Source organism: Lycium ferocissimum, chromosome 8 (assembly GCF_029784015.1).
Source record: "Lycium ferocissimum isolate CSIRO_LF1 chromosome 8, AGI_CSIRO_Lferr_CH_V1, whole genome shotgun sequence".
Classification (NCBI taxonomy): Eukaryota; Viridiplantae; Streptophyta; class Magnoliopsida; order Solanales; family Solanaceae; genus Lycium; species Lycium ferocissimum.
In genome coordinates this window covers 42,944,525-42,959,727 of record NC_081349.1, presented here as the reverse complement: position 1 = coordinate 42,959,727, position 15,203 = coordinate 42,944,525, and the positions used below count along the sequence as shown (strand labels likewise).

Here is a 15,203-nt window from a genome sequence, read left to right as displayed (position 1 = left end):
CTTACGAAAGTCATGTTTTTTTATTTTTATTGTAACAACAAGATTATCAAATTTTGCCTATATCACTTCAAAAGTCACCGTATTAATATTTGGTCAATAAAATATGATATTTAGTCCACATAAACTTTTTTTTTCTCAGTTCACATGGCAATAAATCACGACTCGATCAAGCCCATAACCCAAATTAACCCTATAATTTCTCAGTTGAGATTTCAAAGCGAGTGTATAAGAAACTAAAATAGGAAAAGATACCTTTTTAAAACAAATAAGTCAGCATCTTGACTATCGAACATTAGATGAAAAAACTAAAAACATATACGAAATGATACCTTCTTTAGCCAAACAAGCCAAAATCTTGACTATTAGAACAAATGGGATGAAAAGTCACTCATATAATTTGCTCCTATTCCCTACTCAATATATTTTTAGTAAATTGTAATTGGCTTTTAATAAAAATTAATAGAAGATTCACATAAAGAGGGAATGGAATATAGAAATAAAAAGTTACTCACATTTAATATTTAAATCAGAATGACAAATGTATGATGTGTTTCATTCTTCTTACATAGTTTAAATCTAAATATCAAATATGAGAATATGAATACTCCGAAATCCATAATAAGAATTCATTATCGACACAAGAAACTTACAAAAACAATGATAACTATATCTCAATTTCAAATAAATCAATTATATTAATCCTCACTTATAAGTGAAAAAATGAACTAATGTTATCGTAAAAAAAGATATGAATTAATGGTGTTTCATAAGGGTTAAAAAATCAGCTATATTAATCCTCATGATTTTGTCCAAGTGAATAGGCTTAATTTGGATAATGGGTTTGGGCCGGATCGGGTTGTGGTTTATTGCCATGTGGATTGAAGAAAAAAAAAAGTTCATGTGGGACTAAATAAAACGTCATGTCATATTTTGTTGGTCAACTATTAAATGGGTAACTTTTGAAGTGATATAGGCAAAGTTAAATGACCTTGCTGACGAAAAAAAAAACATGACTTTGATAGGTAATTATTCATAGTTTGGTGATCTTCTGAGTTACTATCTCGATTTTCTTGGTAATTCGAATTATTATTTGGTAATGATTAGACTATGATGAGAGACCACACGGAAGTAAAGTTAGAGATGGCGTGAGGGATTACTTCTTTTCGTTTATCTCTTTTTCTTTTACACAAATAGAAATTCTCTCATAGATTACGTGAAAGATTTGAAGAACATATTTATCAAAATATATTAATCGAAAGAGTGAAATGTTAGGAAGGGCAAATCAATTTGGTTAAATAACGAAAATTGTTATAAGTGAACCAAAGTAAAAAAATGGTAAGCATTTACAAACTACAATGGAAATTAATATGACTCAGAGGGGCTCTAAAATTTTATTCCTACCTAAACAAAAATAAAAGAATAAAAGTACTAGTTGTTAATTAACTTGTAAACCTTAGAGCTTGAGTTACACAAAAGGAAGCTGTAGCAAAATATACGACCTCCTATATTTGTTAAGTTAGTCAAATAAACTTAATTATAACAATTTTTTCTTCTCCAACATAATCTTAGGGTTTGGTAATGAAATGCCCAAAATTTAAAGGTTGTAAATAGCATGATATATATGCATGATAAGCATTATGCATATATATATATATGTACGATGCTTTTAACCAAACCTATACGCATCCATGTGGGGCCCAAGGCGAAACTACTAAATCAAAATATCTTTAGGTCCCAAAAATTGCAATACTCCAACTCTTCATTTTTACTTATCCACAATTGATCTTTTACTTCACATAAAAAATAAAAAGTGCATAATTTACCGTAATATCCATGTGAATTGATGTATAGTCTCTATGGACGTGGAAAATGATTTGGTGAGTGAATAGTTAATACTAAGTGTAAACCATGAAAAAGATTATTTTTCTCTTGATAAGCTAACTTGGATAAATAGAAGTGAAAATTTATTTTTAATATAACGGACAAGTAAAAGTGAACGGAAAGATAGTAATTAAATGTGGGGCTTAATATATATTAGACTACATTGGAGTTTGTAGAGGAAAAAAAAAATCTTAAAAAGAAAAGAAGACTGTCGACTTTCATATTGATTGTGATTGAAAATGATTTCGACTTTCATATTGATTGTGATTGAAAATGATTTCTTATAAAATAATTAGTATTAACAACTTTGCATCGTAAAAATCAGAAAAATATATGAATTTTTCCTAAAAAATATTTAAGGCATCTTATTAAAGTTTAGCTTTAAACCAGCAATTTTATTGAGTCGCCCGTGCTTATATGTCTTAGACGGATCTTCCGTCACAAATATATCAAACTCAGGGACGCAGTCATTATTGCGTCAATTTTTATTTTTTTACAACGAGCAAATATGTGATGGCCAAGAATTTGTCACAAATCCGCCACTAAGTCAAATATGTGACGGTACAATTTTTTTTTCTTGTAGTGATTGTGCGACTCTGTTATGCAAGTACTAAAGTGTCTATTGTGTTTAGGGATGTACATGGATCGAGTTAGTTCGGATTTTTTAAACACCCAATCAGACCAATTGTGTCGGGTTTTTAAATTTATACACCAAACCAAACTAATAAAATTTGGGTTTTTAATCCTGGGGTTTTCTCAGGTTATTCGGTTTTCTGGGATTTTTTGGGTTTTTTTTCTTTCGGAATAGTCTTGATACAAAACATGTAACTTTTACTTCAAATATTTCTTTAGTCCTAGTAAGATACAACTATATAATTAAGGTGTTTCTTAAGAAAATAACACTAAATGTGAGAAGAGTGATGACATTGTATTAAAATATTCAACAAAAGCTAATAAAATCGGTTAAAATAAATAGCTAATTAACAAGTCATAAAGAAAATGACCATAATCTAAAAATACTAATAGCCTGTTTGGCCAAGCTTCTAAAAACAGCTTATTTTAAAAAGTATTTTTTGAAAAGTACTTTTGGCTAAAAGCAGTTTGTGTTTGGCCAATTAATTTAAAAAGTACTTTTGAGCGAGCAATTAGTGTTTGGTCGAAACTTTTAAAAAGTCTTCTATGTGTATTTTTCTCAAAAGTAATTTTCAAAAAAGTGATTTTGGGCAAAAAATATTTTTTTAGCACGAAAAATTGTTTCTATTCCAAAAGCTTATTTTCTCCAAAAGCTTGGCTAAACACCTCACTTTTTTTAAAATAAGCACTTATTGAAAAAATAAGTACTTTTGCGGGAAAAATAAGCTTGGCCAAACAGGCTATAAGTCATGCTAAAATAAGTACGGCTAATAAGTATTAATTACCTGACAAAGAAAAAAATTTAAGTTATGCATTTTCACTCTCTAAATTAATTATGCAAAACTAAAGAATAGATATCCAACATATCCAACATTATTGTCATTCCTAGTGGTAAATTGAATTTCTTTTGTTAGCATTAGTGTTGAGTTGGTTTTGGTTTGGACTTTATTTGAGTTACTTATTGACATTCAAAATTCTAAGTTCAAGCTTGAATAATATGATAATAGATAAAAAAATTAAGAAATATTTATAAATTACATTACAAATAAATATGTTTATGTATAAAATATTTTAAAAATTGAATACATGTAATATCGGGTTGGTTTGGTTCGGTTCGGTTTGACTTTTTTTAGTTAAAACCAAACCAAACCAATTATGATCAGTTTTTTTTTTTCAACACCAAACCAAGTCAAACCAAACCATTAGTAGGGTTTTTTTTTCTCATTTTGACTCGGTTTATCAGTTTGGTGCGATTTGTCGGTTTACTTTGTACACCTCTAATTGTGTTTTACTTCGTAGCTTATCTAATATAACCAAAGTGTTTCAGATCAAACTGCAAAAAGCAGATTGATAAGCTTCCAGATAACAGTTATACAATATGAGGACCAGATTTACAACTATTGATTTCGGAACACCTTATCATGTGTTCAAGTGCTTAATTGAAATAAGTCTTAATTTGAGTGTCTAAATAAAATTTATTAGCAAGTTTAAGGGGATGCTGATGTATTAACAATTAATAAGCCAAGTTTTTTACTTGCTTGTTCATTACAGAGTCCACAGTGAAAAATGTGCTTGTCCAATGCAAGGCGCCCAGATATAAGATATACCATTGATATATACTCCAATTATCTGATCCTCAATAATTTGATCTGATTATATGACCAATTAGTCTAATATGGATGGTGCAATTAGCACATAAAGAAGATAAATGAGATAATGTTACTCAAGCTTCACAGAAGTCATAAATTCAAACCAGGGAATTTAAAATTACTGGAATTTCACCATTTCGAATTTGAATTTAGGACCTAAAGCAATTTATGAACCTCCTTTTGTCACAACATAAATAATTTTCTTATATCAAATGGATTCAATAATCTATATTTCGTCAAAAAAATTATTTGTCTTGCTTGCAGAGTACTTGAGCCTAGCTATTCCCTGCTTGGGAGGGTTAGTTCATATCCTGGGCAGACCAAAATGCACTAGTATTAATTAGGTATTTAGGTGTAACACTATGGTGAACCAAATGTGGTAAATATAGATAAAGGGAGCTTGTCTGAAAATTCTACAATCTCAAGGATATTCAATGCGGATTAGCTGTAAACTGAAAATAGTGGGATAGAAAAGGATATATATTGGCAGTACAAACTAGCTAGTTGATATATATTAAAGTTTAGTTGTTATTGTTGGACTTATATATAAAAAGTTTGGCTGGGGATAAATGTGAATTTTAGAGAATCTCCAACTTTTAAAAATCCTTATTATTTACCAGTTTTAGGAATGAAATGTTTCTGAAAACAAAATGAATATAAATGATCATATAGCTAAGCCATTATTGGACCATATGTTTTGGTTTAAAAAATTGAAGAAATATTTAGAGATTATTATAAATTAGTTGTTTGTTTATCATTGACCCATTATTTCAATTTCAAACTGTAAAAGTTTCACGGGTTACTCTATTTGGTCGCTCCCATTTAATCAGTACCCACTTTTTCGAAAAGTTTAGTTGGTTTCCGAATTATAAGTAATTTCAGACAAAATTGCTTCTTCTCATCCTCGTCCTCGTTATTGTACAATACTCCTTACAACAATAAGAACATACCCAGTGTAATTAACCGCCGGAGGTCCCGGGAAGGATAGGATGTCTGTGAATTTTAGGAGGTACCTGTTATAAATATCCTTGATCAATTTATATGTGACTCTTTCACTTTTTAGTCGATCCTCTTTCTATATTTAGCAATAATTTAACTCTAAAGTTGTCATTTGGCTTATTTTAAACCACAAGGTTCAAAAGTCTTCCTTTCTTTCTTAAATTTCGTGTCCAGTCAAACATCCATTATAAATTAGGACAGAGGGAGTAATATTGCTCGAACTTATAGCATTGAAGTATGATATTTGTTGTTGGAAAAGTTTGAAATCAATGACATATCACCTTGTTGCAAAATGAATTTGTTGGATTTGTTGTTGTTTTGCCCGATTGATGATTTGGTTTGTTCTTTATGATATATGAACCTTATGTTTCAAATTGAGCTCATTTGAAGTAGATTTGGTGTTGAATTTCAAGAAAAAAATTGTTGAAATTCTAAGAACAATTTGGTTCTAAGCAAAAATTTGTTCACTTGAACTTCATGCAAAAATGCTTGAAGTGCAGCCAAATATATGCCCTAGCTCATGCCGAAATATCTGAAGTGCAGATTTGTATGAAGGTTGTCCTTGCCAAGGTCAAAATTTCAGTAAAAAAATGACTGAAGTTAGGTCTTGCCTAGGCCACCACTTCAATAAAACAGTACCTAAGTTTGGCCTTGTCAAGGCCACAACTTCAGTCAAAATTGTCCGAAGTTGGCTTGACAAGACCATACTTAAGGCAAAAAATATCCGAAGTTTTCCAAACTCCATAAATGAAATTTTGCAACTTCAGTCCCGTATATCTGAGTGGTTTGAAAGTGGTATATTTGCCCCAAAAAAAAAGTGTTCAACTTCGAGTACAGCTTAAACAACTACCCCAAAATCGAGTATTTGTGCACTTCACCCATTCAACCTTGAAATATAGAATTTGAAGTTTGAAATTGGACATGGTCAAAATATATTAGAAGTAATTTTCCCTTTCATTAGATACTTGTGGCGGACGCAGCACTTTTATTTATTAGAGGCAACAGCCACATACACCATCCAATTTGACTCCTTGATCAAGCTCCTCCGCAGTGACTCGAAAATAAACCCCTATAACCCCAATTCTTATGTTGCATACTCATATTATTGGTACTTTAACGGAATGCCAATCCCTAAACCTAACCTTCAGGAAAAGATGGCTCATAGCTTCCTGGATACTTCGAGCCCTTCTCAGTGTTTGATCTTTCATACGTTGCTACATATGCAAAAATCCTGTGATTTAGTCGAGGTGCACGCCAGTTGAGCTAGACACCAACTTTACTAATAACGAAAAGTTGCTAAAGTATTTGCTCTACGTTCCATTTTTTTTTTCCTTGTAAACATATCATGCAATGCACAAGTAAAAACTAACTTATCCAGTTGATTATGAAAATTATTTTATGCATTTCTGCCAACTAGACATAAGTCAGTTATCAGTTAGCTCAAATGCATAATCTAGCATAATTTTTTTGAAAAGGCCAAGCAGGATATTCGTCCTCCTTCATTGTCCAAAACTCCAAATACCTGTAAGTGTTCATTACAGTACTCCAACTTTGGAGGGAAGTAAAAACATTTAATGAAGGTTGATCTTGCATTTTGAATAGTTTATAAGAACAAGGTAATCTTTTTAATCAAGATTTTTATTTAGTGAACTATATATGGGATTAAACTGCATAGGCATAAGCTTCTACTATGAAATTTATTATGGGTAGATTAATCCTATTGTTAATTGGCTGAGCTACTTATACTCTTTATCATAGAATTGGACTCAATTAGTAGAATTGCTTTTACTATTTCCTCTTTCCTTAGTTCAATTTAGTATCTGCCTGTTAGTAAAACTTCTGATGCATACAGATTGTTAGTATCATTATAAGTCACAATGAAAAGGGATGCATTTTAAGAAAAAAATAGAATCACATTTTTCAAGCATCCAAGCATATGGGAAGCCAAGAAAGCACACTAAGTGCCACAAGTATCAAACTGTATGTATGATCCATTCACATAATAAGAGTAAGAAAACTTCAGGTGACGATTTTTGTCACAAACCTCTGCGTAGTTCTTTATACCTTATTTAAATAATTGCTAAAGCAATTCAAATGAGATGAATATAGCTCTAGACCATAATCTAGCTATAAAAATCGAGTTCAATAGAAAGCATCAATTAAGTGAAAGCAAAAAATCGAAGTGCTAATAATTTTGAAGCTTATTAGATGGCATGGATATGGAAGACGTTGGAGGCACCTCTGCAACGGATATAATTTGTACGCACCACCAGATTATAGGGTGACTTGTATGAGGTTTTTGAGTTCTAATGCAAAGGAAAGGCAAAGTCTTTTTGCAATTCTATCCTCTGACTGTTGGATCCTTCAAAGTGTAGAGAGCGAAATCAGAATAACAAAATACAACAACACGAACGTGAATTATAATGAGATTAACATCAGCTATAATTACCTATGAGAAAGCAAGAGTCTAGTTGAAACTACCGGTTAAGGCCATTGGAAATCATGACAACTCTCTTTGTTGTGCAGAGTGTTCATTAAAGGCCTGCATACACAAATAGTAATTAAGTTATCGTCATTCTACAAAAAGAACCCTAAGTATTTCATAGATCATCATTCTGCATTAGTCCCCGTCAGTGTGGTTTACAGTAACTATTAATACTACTTTGCAGTTCAAATTAGTATCATGCCATAGCATAAGTTAAGACATGATTATAGGGAACAAAAGAGTTTGTGTTTTGAAACTGCCCTATAAGGTCCCTTGGGGGTGATAAAAAGAGTCAAGCAAAGAAAATTGTTCGGAGAAATATACCAATACTCGATCATCAAGATTATAATGGCAAAAAAGTGTATCAAGTCTTGAGAATTTTTTGATTTAGACGTCCACGTTTTCCATTATGGCGAATATACTTATTTAGATAAGCCAAATAGAGATGTAGAAACAACATCACAAATTATTTGATCATTTTGACTATTGTTGTTGTAAGATACCTTAATACTTTGGGAAGTGTTGACAAAGTAGAAGGGAGACCAAAATCAGCCGTCTTATTCTCAGAAATCTCTTGAATCTGATGGATCATAATCATAAGCTTCCCCAGCCTTAACAAATCTACCTTTAACTCGTCTTCTGGTATCTGCCCTAGCCTTACGCGAAGCATATCTTATTTGCTTACCAAACCTTCATGTCAGGAAGCATAATATTATCAATAATGGGAAAGAGTTGCTAATTAATCACTTATCTAATCTATGCTAATTAATCACTTATCTAATCTATGTACCGAAAATGTTAGATTAGATAAATGGTGTAGCAATTTAGTATTGAAATTGTTGGAAAATTGTACCTAGGGAATAAAGAGAACCTATGAGAAGTATACTCGAGGTGAAAAGTGAAGAAAAGTAAAGAATATTAAGAAGACTCTAGATGCAAGTATGCTGTCCAAATTACGGGAAAGACTTATATTGACGGGATCATCAAAGCTCCACCTATTTGAATATAGATACAGTCAGACCTCTCTATAACAACCATCTTCTATAACAACATTTCATTATAACAGCCATGGTTCTATGAAACAGATCTTTCATGTTATGTTATACGTATTATATATTCTCTATAATAGCATTTTGCTATAGCAGCCAAAATATATCGGAACAAAAGATGCTGTTGTAGAGAGGTTTGACTGTACTTTTGGAAACAAAGGTGCAATTTTAGTGAGACAATGAAATGAAGATAACAACAGCGATAAACAAGCTATGACTGATCAAATCTAGGAGGAGTATGGATCAACTTACGTTCTAGTTTTCTTTTTCTCGTTATATCTCATCTTGGCTTCATGCCTTTTCTGTGGACAATTTTCAATATTGATATCCCATAACCCCGGTGACAACCCACAATCTTGATAGTCAGTTGTTGCACTACTTTCTCCGGTGATGTTGGAGAGTGATAATGACATGCTTGGATGAATCGGTGCAGGTAGAAACGGTAAGCCAATGCTTCCGTTGCAAGTGGGATTCATAAGCATGCAATTAGCAGTGGCACTTATTGTCTGCAACAGATTCGTTGAACTCGCAGCTGCAGCCATTTGTGAGGACTGAAATCCCAAATACTCTTGCTGCATTGAAGATGTTGCCTAACAAAAAGTACAAATGGAATAACATGAGCTACACCAAAAAAAAAAGGAAGGCACATCTATAGTAAGTAGTAACAGTTATTTTGAAAAATAAAATAAGTCACCAAAACTGAGTCATACTTGGAACAAAAAGTTGCTTAATTGTGTCAACAATAGAATCTGGTTTGTAACACATTTGGTATACTGTCAAACCTCTCCTCAATAACATCGTTTTTCCTGATATTTTTTGACTACTATAGCGGAATGCTGTTATGGAGAACATACATTATAACATAACATGAAAGATCGGTTACATAAAAAACATGGTTGTTATAGTGAAATGTTGTTATAGAGTAGGACTGTAATATAGAGGTTTGACTGTACTTTCTTTAAAAGAGAGTACATCAAGATAGCAGTGTTACGAACCTCGTGAGAAGTTTCCACATGATTAGATCCCGTGACGGATGAATTTTTCTCCATCACTAGGCAATCTAATTCCTTGTCTTCATTAGAGTATCTTGGATGACTCTGTTGTGAATTTCCCAAAATCTCATAACCACAGTCGAAATTCAATGTCACGTCGTCAAAATCAACACCTTTTGAGAGATCATCACCTTCCTGTAATCCGAGATCCTTAATTGCACAATCTTGCTGCATTTGAAGAAAAACAAACTAAAGTACCATTAGTGCATACAACATATTCAACACCAAGAGTTATCTGATGTTTGTATATATGAAGCAGAGGAGGATCTAGCCATCTAGGGCGGGTTGTGGTTCAAATGAACTCATTGCTTTTAGCTCGAACTATGTATAATAGTTAGACCTCTCTATAACAGTCATCCTCTATAACAACATTTCACTAACAACCATTTTTTCTTTTGGAACCGGCTTTCATATTATATTATATGATATGTTCTCTATAACATCTCTCTTTAGCAACCAAAAAATATCCAGACAAATTACGGTGTTATAGAAGTTTGACTGTAGTAAGATCACGCTCATTCTTAACTCGCTGGCTCTAAATTGTGAATTCGACTCTGGAGTCATTTCCTAGAACAGCTCACACACATGACATACCTGATCTAGTCCAATAGCATTTCCAGTTATATCAAAAAAATTCAAACAAGTAAAAAAAAAAAAAAAATGAAATATGAGAAAATCAAGAACAGTATATAACCTTAGAAAGGGCAGATCCCTCGGAGAAGGGTGCCGGATCTCTGTTGTAGGAAGTGATGTAATTGGGATCAGAAGGAATATTGGCCCATGGTTCAAGCTTAAAATTAGAAGCTAATTCATTGAGCTTACTAGCAACCAATGAACCTTCATTCCCTTTATTACTCTCCAAACTGCTATTATTCTCATTGATACTCACTGAGCTACAAGGAGTAGTACCAAAGCTGCCAAAATTAGTCATGTCATTACTAATAGGCATTTCAAGAACTAGTGATAACATCCTTGTAAACTCATCGGGAGACGGGCATCCACTGTAAGGATTCAACTTCTGGAGTCGATGCCCTGCCACGATGCATCCATTTTCGTTCCAATCGCAGCCTTCACACAAGCACATTGCCTCATCCATGCATCTCACAACTGCTGGCTGTGAAGTGCATTTGTCACAAATAAGAGAACGTAAATGCCTTCGCGATAACGAATTTGCTGAGTGAACATATCCATCACATTGCAAGCAAAGCCTTGCTGAATCTGATTTACAATACACCACTGCCCTCACCACTCCACATAATTCACATAAGGGATCCATTGAACCTTAAGTAGTAGAGCGGGACTCTTATCTTTATTCTCGTTCGATTAATCAGTTCTGCAAAATATTTATCAGACTATAGAGTGAATGATTTATTTTCCTTCACAACTCGCTTACTAGCTAGTAATAATATGCTTTGTCTTATTTTATTTGTTTATTCTTGAAATTTATTTAATTCTTTTCGATTGACGATGAAGAACGAGAATTCTTGATTTGTTCTCCACCTTAACGAAAGAAAATAGGTTGATCAAATTCTCTTAGTTGGTATTGGAATTTGATCCAATCAAGCATTTCACCAGTCACAAAAATACAAGATTTGACACAATATATGTTATGAGGAACTAACTATGAAAGAGCTTTTCTATTAGAACTAGTGATGGGAAAAGAGGAAAGGTCAAAAAGAATATACAAGTATGTAAATGTTTTGTTTTTTCTTTGATTAATAATTAGACTTGTGCCACATTTAGAGAAGTTTTGAGTGTCCAAGATATATTGGTATTTATGGAAGTGTGCCACGTGGAGAGATCTGAGATGTGAAAGTTGATATGCTTCTTTGCTTAACAGATTTTGATTGCAGCCCTTTGGACTCGCTCTCTACAAATTCTATTCATGTTTAAGAGCTAAATAATAAAATAAAAATATAATCTCGATTTTCTATTTCTTTCCTTAAAGGAGATTTAAGAAAAGATGGAATAGGAAGACGTTGTTTTAGAACAAATAAGATATAGGTTGAGAATGTTATTCTCGCCGTCCCATTTGAAGTGTCGTTTTACCCCATAACAAATATCCCAAAATAATTGTAGATTTTAGAAATTGAGACAGATATTAATTACTTTTTTCGATCTTACCCCTGCTATTAAAGAAGATCAAAAGTGATTAGTAACTCACTTTACATATTACGCGTGTCGCCCCATTTTAACTGTCGTTTTAGCCCTTTTCAAGCTTATTAAGAAAAATAATAAATAAAAAGTACAATTCACTATTTAGTATCCCTATATATTAGATTTTTTATTTTTTTTAATATTGAGCATTATTAAAAAGAACTACTTTAATACTAAGGGTATAATTGAAAATAATTGTCTAACATTAGTCCTAATTCCTAGAGTGATAATGATTTGAAACAATTCTTTTAAGCTAAAGAGACAGTTAAAATGGGATGGGAAGAGCAGCATCTAATAGAGTTAAAAGCTTATATGATCACTCAACTTTATTTTGTCATTCAAAAGTCACTCAACTTTGTTTTGTCTTCGAAAAGTCACTCAACTCTGGGTAATTACTCAAAGTTGAGTGACTTTTGGAAGACAAAACAAAGTTGAGTGATTATAGATGTCACTTACTCAAAGTTGAGTGATTTTGGAATACAAAACAAAGTTGAGTGATTATGATGGCCAATTACCCAAAATTGAATGATCATATAGGCTTTTAACTCCATCTTATAATAGTCAAGAAGTAAATAAGAATAAATTAGTAAACTACATGCTTATGTTGTACTTATTCTTTTCTTGATGGACATGCTAAAATTCTAAAAGACACTTAAAATGAGATGGAGGAAATATTTTTCTCTTACACAAACTTTGATCACTTAGTCAAGTAAAAATCTAAAGGAAGTTCAAATATTATAACAAAAATTAAAAATCGAGTTTAAACCACAACGTGAAAAAATGAACGTTAAAATAAGTTCTCAAAAGGATTACTTTTTTCTTAGTTTTTGTATCTTTCATTTTTTTAATTGCTTAATATTGGCTACTATACATACTGAATTCATTGCTCAGGAAGCTCACAAACAACTCATGCATTAGAATAGCTCTGCTTATACGAGTTCAATATAAAGCTCAAAATTAATCGTTCCATCAGTTTACTTATTCACTCATTTTGTTAAATTAGTCTGTACGCACTTTACGCGTGTATCCTATATTAATGAGTATAAATATAAAAGAATTACATAAACATTATAAATTTATATGATTGAGTTATAAAATAAAAATGAACCAGAAACTGTAACTTTTTGAAAATGATGAATGTTACACCTAGTCTCTCTTGGGCAACTATTTCCTTTGTCATGAAATCAAAAACTCATATTTATTGGTTATCTCCGTTGCTTAATTGCTAAAAATGTGCATCCAAGGGTATGGCCTAGTGATCAATGAAGTGAGTTAAGAACTATAAGGTCTCCGGTTCAAATTTCACCAAAGACAAACACACTAGGTGATTTCTTCGTTTTGTCTTAGCCTTGGTGGACAAAGTTACCTGGTACCTGTTGTTGATGGAAGTGACGGGTATCACGTGAAATTAGTCAGGTGCACGCAAGCTGGCCCAAACACCACGGTTATCAAGAAAAAAAATTGTACGCTTCAATTGTGTGTTTGAAGGCAATTAGGAGTTAACAACAACAACATACCCAGTGTAATCCCACAAGTGGGGTCTGAAGAGGGTAAGATGTACGCAGACCTTACCTCTACCTTTATGGGGTAGAGAGACTGTTTCCGATAGACCCTCGGCTCAAAAGAAACGTAGTCACTACAGGATTGCAAGAGAAATAAGACAGCAAAATATCAAGATATCAAACAAAGGCAATTAGGAGTTGAAGGCATAAGATTCTAATGATTTATCCATAAGAGATTTATTTGTTTTGGCTTACCGAGGAAATTTATTTGTTCATTTAATGAGTGATTTATATAAGATAAAATCTTAATCCATTATCAAATTCTACTCTCCAGCTGTCTGCTCTCCTTGCTTTAACTAAAGAACTAGAAGGGCGGAATCTTTTCTACCTCTTTGCACAAAAAGAGACTGAGATGACGAAGTGGATGCGCCTTGATTTCCTCCAACTCCTTACTTAATGCCGCAATGGAGTCCTCACCCCTGCCTTTCCAAATTTATGTGTTTCTCACCCCTGCCTTTCCAAATTTATGTGTTTACTCTTTTCTTTTCTAGTCTATCCAAGAAAAGAATGTCATATTTTTTTATTTAGAAATAATTTAACTTTAGACTTCTCAATTTACTCTTAATTAGATAATTTATAGCCAGACTAGCAAATATTTTTCTCACCAAAATCCTACTTCAGCTGGGATCCACAGTTTCTGCAGGCGACATTGAACGACATGAGAAATGGTATTCAGAGTTTGGATCAATGTAGAAGATCGATCAAGTAAATGCAGTGCCTTTTTCCAAATTGACCTTTGTGGACAAACGATGTTATAGGGTCCTCCAATTTTTGCAAATGATAATCTTCGGCTGGCAATATTGGCGATACTGTATATGTTACCACTGCTACTGCTATATGGGGTCTCAAAGAAATCTTTAATGAGGGAACGATGTGAAAGGTCGAGTCGAGCACTATCTTTTACTTGGTTTATGTTTTGGTTTATGGATAATGTAAACAATCTTTATACAAACTAGACGATCATTTTGTAAGTTGAAGTGTTCAAAGTTGAGACAAGTTGAGTCTTTTACTTGTCTTGTGCATTGCGAAAAGTTAGTGGGCATCTTTTGAGAACAAAGTAGATTTGAGGGTTTGTTTATGTATTATGACTTTATGTTTTGGTTTACAGATAGTGTACACAATCTTTATGTTATCACATTAAATTATTTTACGAAAATGAGAAATCTTTTATTAATTAAGTATGATATCGCAGCCTGATATATTGCAGTGATAACTCATTATAACTAGTTACTACTAATGTGAAAAACGTTTACATTTTATTAGTTTCTTTTTTTTTTTTTTTTTTTTTTTTTTTTTTTTGGGGGGGGGGGGGGGGGGGGTTAAAAAATGATATATGTTGCTTAGAAAACTTAAACATAGTTAGGTGAGTTTATACTCTCAGGCATTACAACATAGTTTGATTTTGGCGTAAGATTACAATTATCACACTATAAGAAATCTGGCCTACTGTGGCAACCAAAGATCGCTACAAAAATCCCTAAAAGTCGCTACAAATGTTTTAGTGGCGACCGTTGCCTTGCTGCAAGTAATTTCATTGTTGAATGTTAGTTGTGGCGACTTTTGGAGTGCAACTAAAGGCTAACATTTGTGGCAACTACACGTACCAGTTACTCCTAATTCCTAAAGGTAAATAAACACGCCACAAAAGAAGTTGTACAAAGCAATTAACTATCATTTAACTAATAACTACTATTTCTTTGCAGGTATGCATCACGAAATTGACAATGATCTATTAT

General features: G+C 32.6%; 1 protein-coding gene across 3 annotated transcripts; it reads right to left on the bottom strand.

Moving 5' to 3' along the window:
• Positions 1–7,083: 7,083 nt before the first annotated feature.
• LOC132068530 (zinc finger protein CONSTANS-LIKE 12-like) lies at positions 7,084–12,941 on the bottom strand. Of its 3 annotated transcripts, XM_059462150.1 has the most exons (6): positions 10,443–12,935; positions 9,692–9,916; positions 8,949–9,286; positions 8,151–8,337; positions 7,612–7,704; positions 7,512–7,524 (listed from the first exon to the last, which is right to left on the bottom strand). In XM_059462150.1, the coding sequence occupies exons 1-4, from the start codon at positions 11,022–11,024 to the stop codon at positions 8,211–8,213; spliced, it is 1,272 nt and encodes a 423-aa protein (XP_059318133.1). In that variant the 5' UTR covers positions 11,025–12,935; the 3' UTR covers positions 7,512–7,524; positions 7,612–7,704; positions 8,151–8,210. The 3 variants fall into 3 exon arrangements, with proteins under 3 accessions (XP_059318135.1, XP_059318134.1, XP_059318133.1); XM_059462152.1 differs by lacking the exons at positions 7,512–7,524; positions 8,151–8,337 and adding an exon at positions 7,084–7,510 and having other exon boundaries at positions 7,597–7,704; positions 10,443–12,941; XM_059462151.1 differs by lacking the exon at positions 8,151–8,337 and having other exon boundaries at positions 7,085–7,524; positions 10,443–12,940.
• Between the last annotated feature and the right edge of the window lie 2,262 nt (positions 12,942–15,203).

What these genes read in the sequence shown, in the direction of transcription:
- LOC132068530 (XM_059462150.1), bottom strand. Translation starts at nt 11,024, where the DNA reads ATGGATCCCTTATGTGAATTATGTGGAGTGGTGAGGGCAGTGGTGTAT. An exon ending in ATGTGGAAACTTCTCACGAG is followed by an intron (nt 9,287 to 9,691) that starts GTTCGTAACACT and finishes ACTTTTTGTTAG; the next exon opens with GCAACATCTTCAATGCAGCA. An exon ending in GAGAAAAAGAAAACTAGAAC is followed by an intron (nt 8,338 to 8,948) that starts GTAAGTTGATCC and finishes CCTGACATGAAG; the next exon opens with GTTTGGTAAGCAAATAAGAT.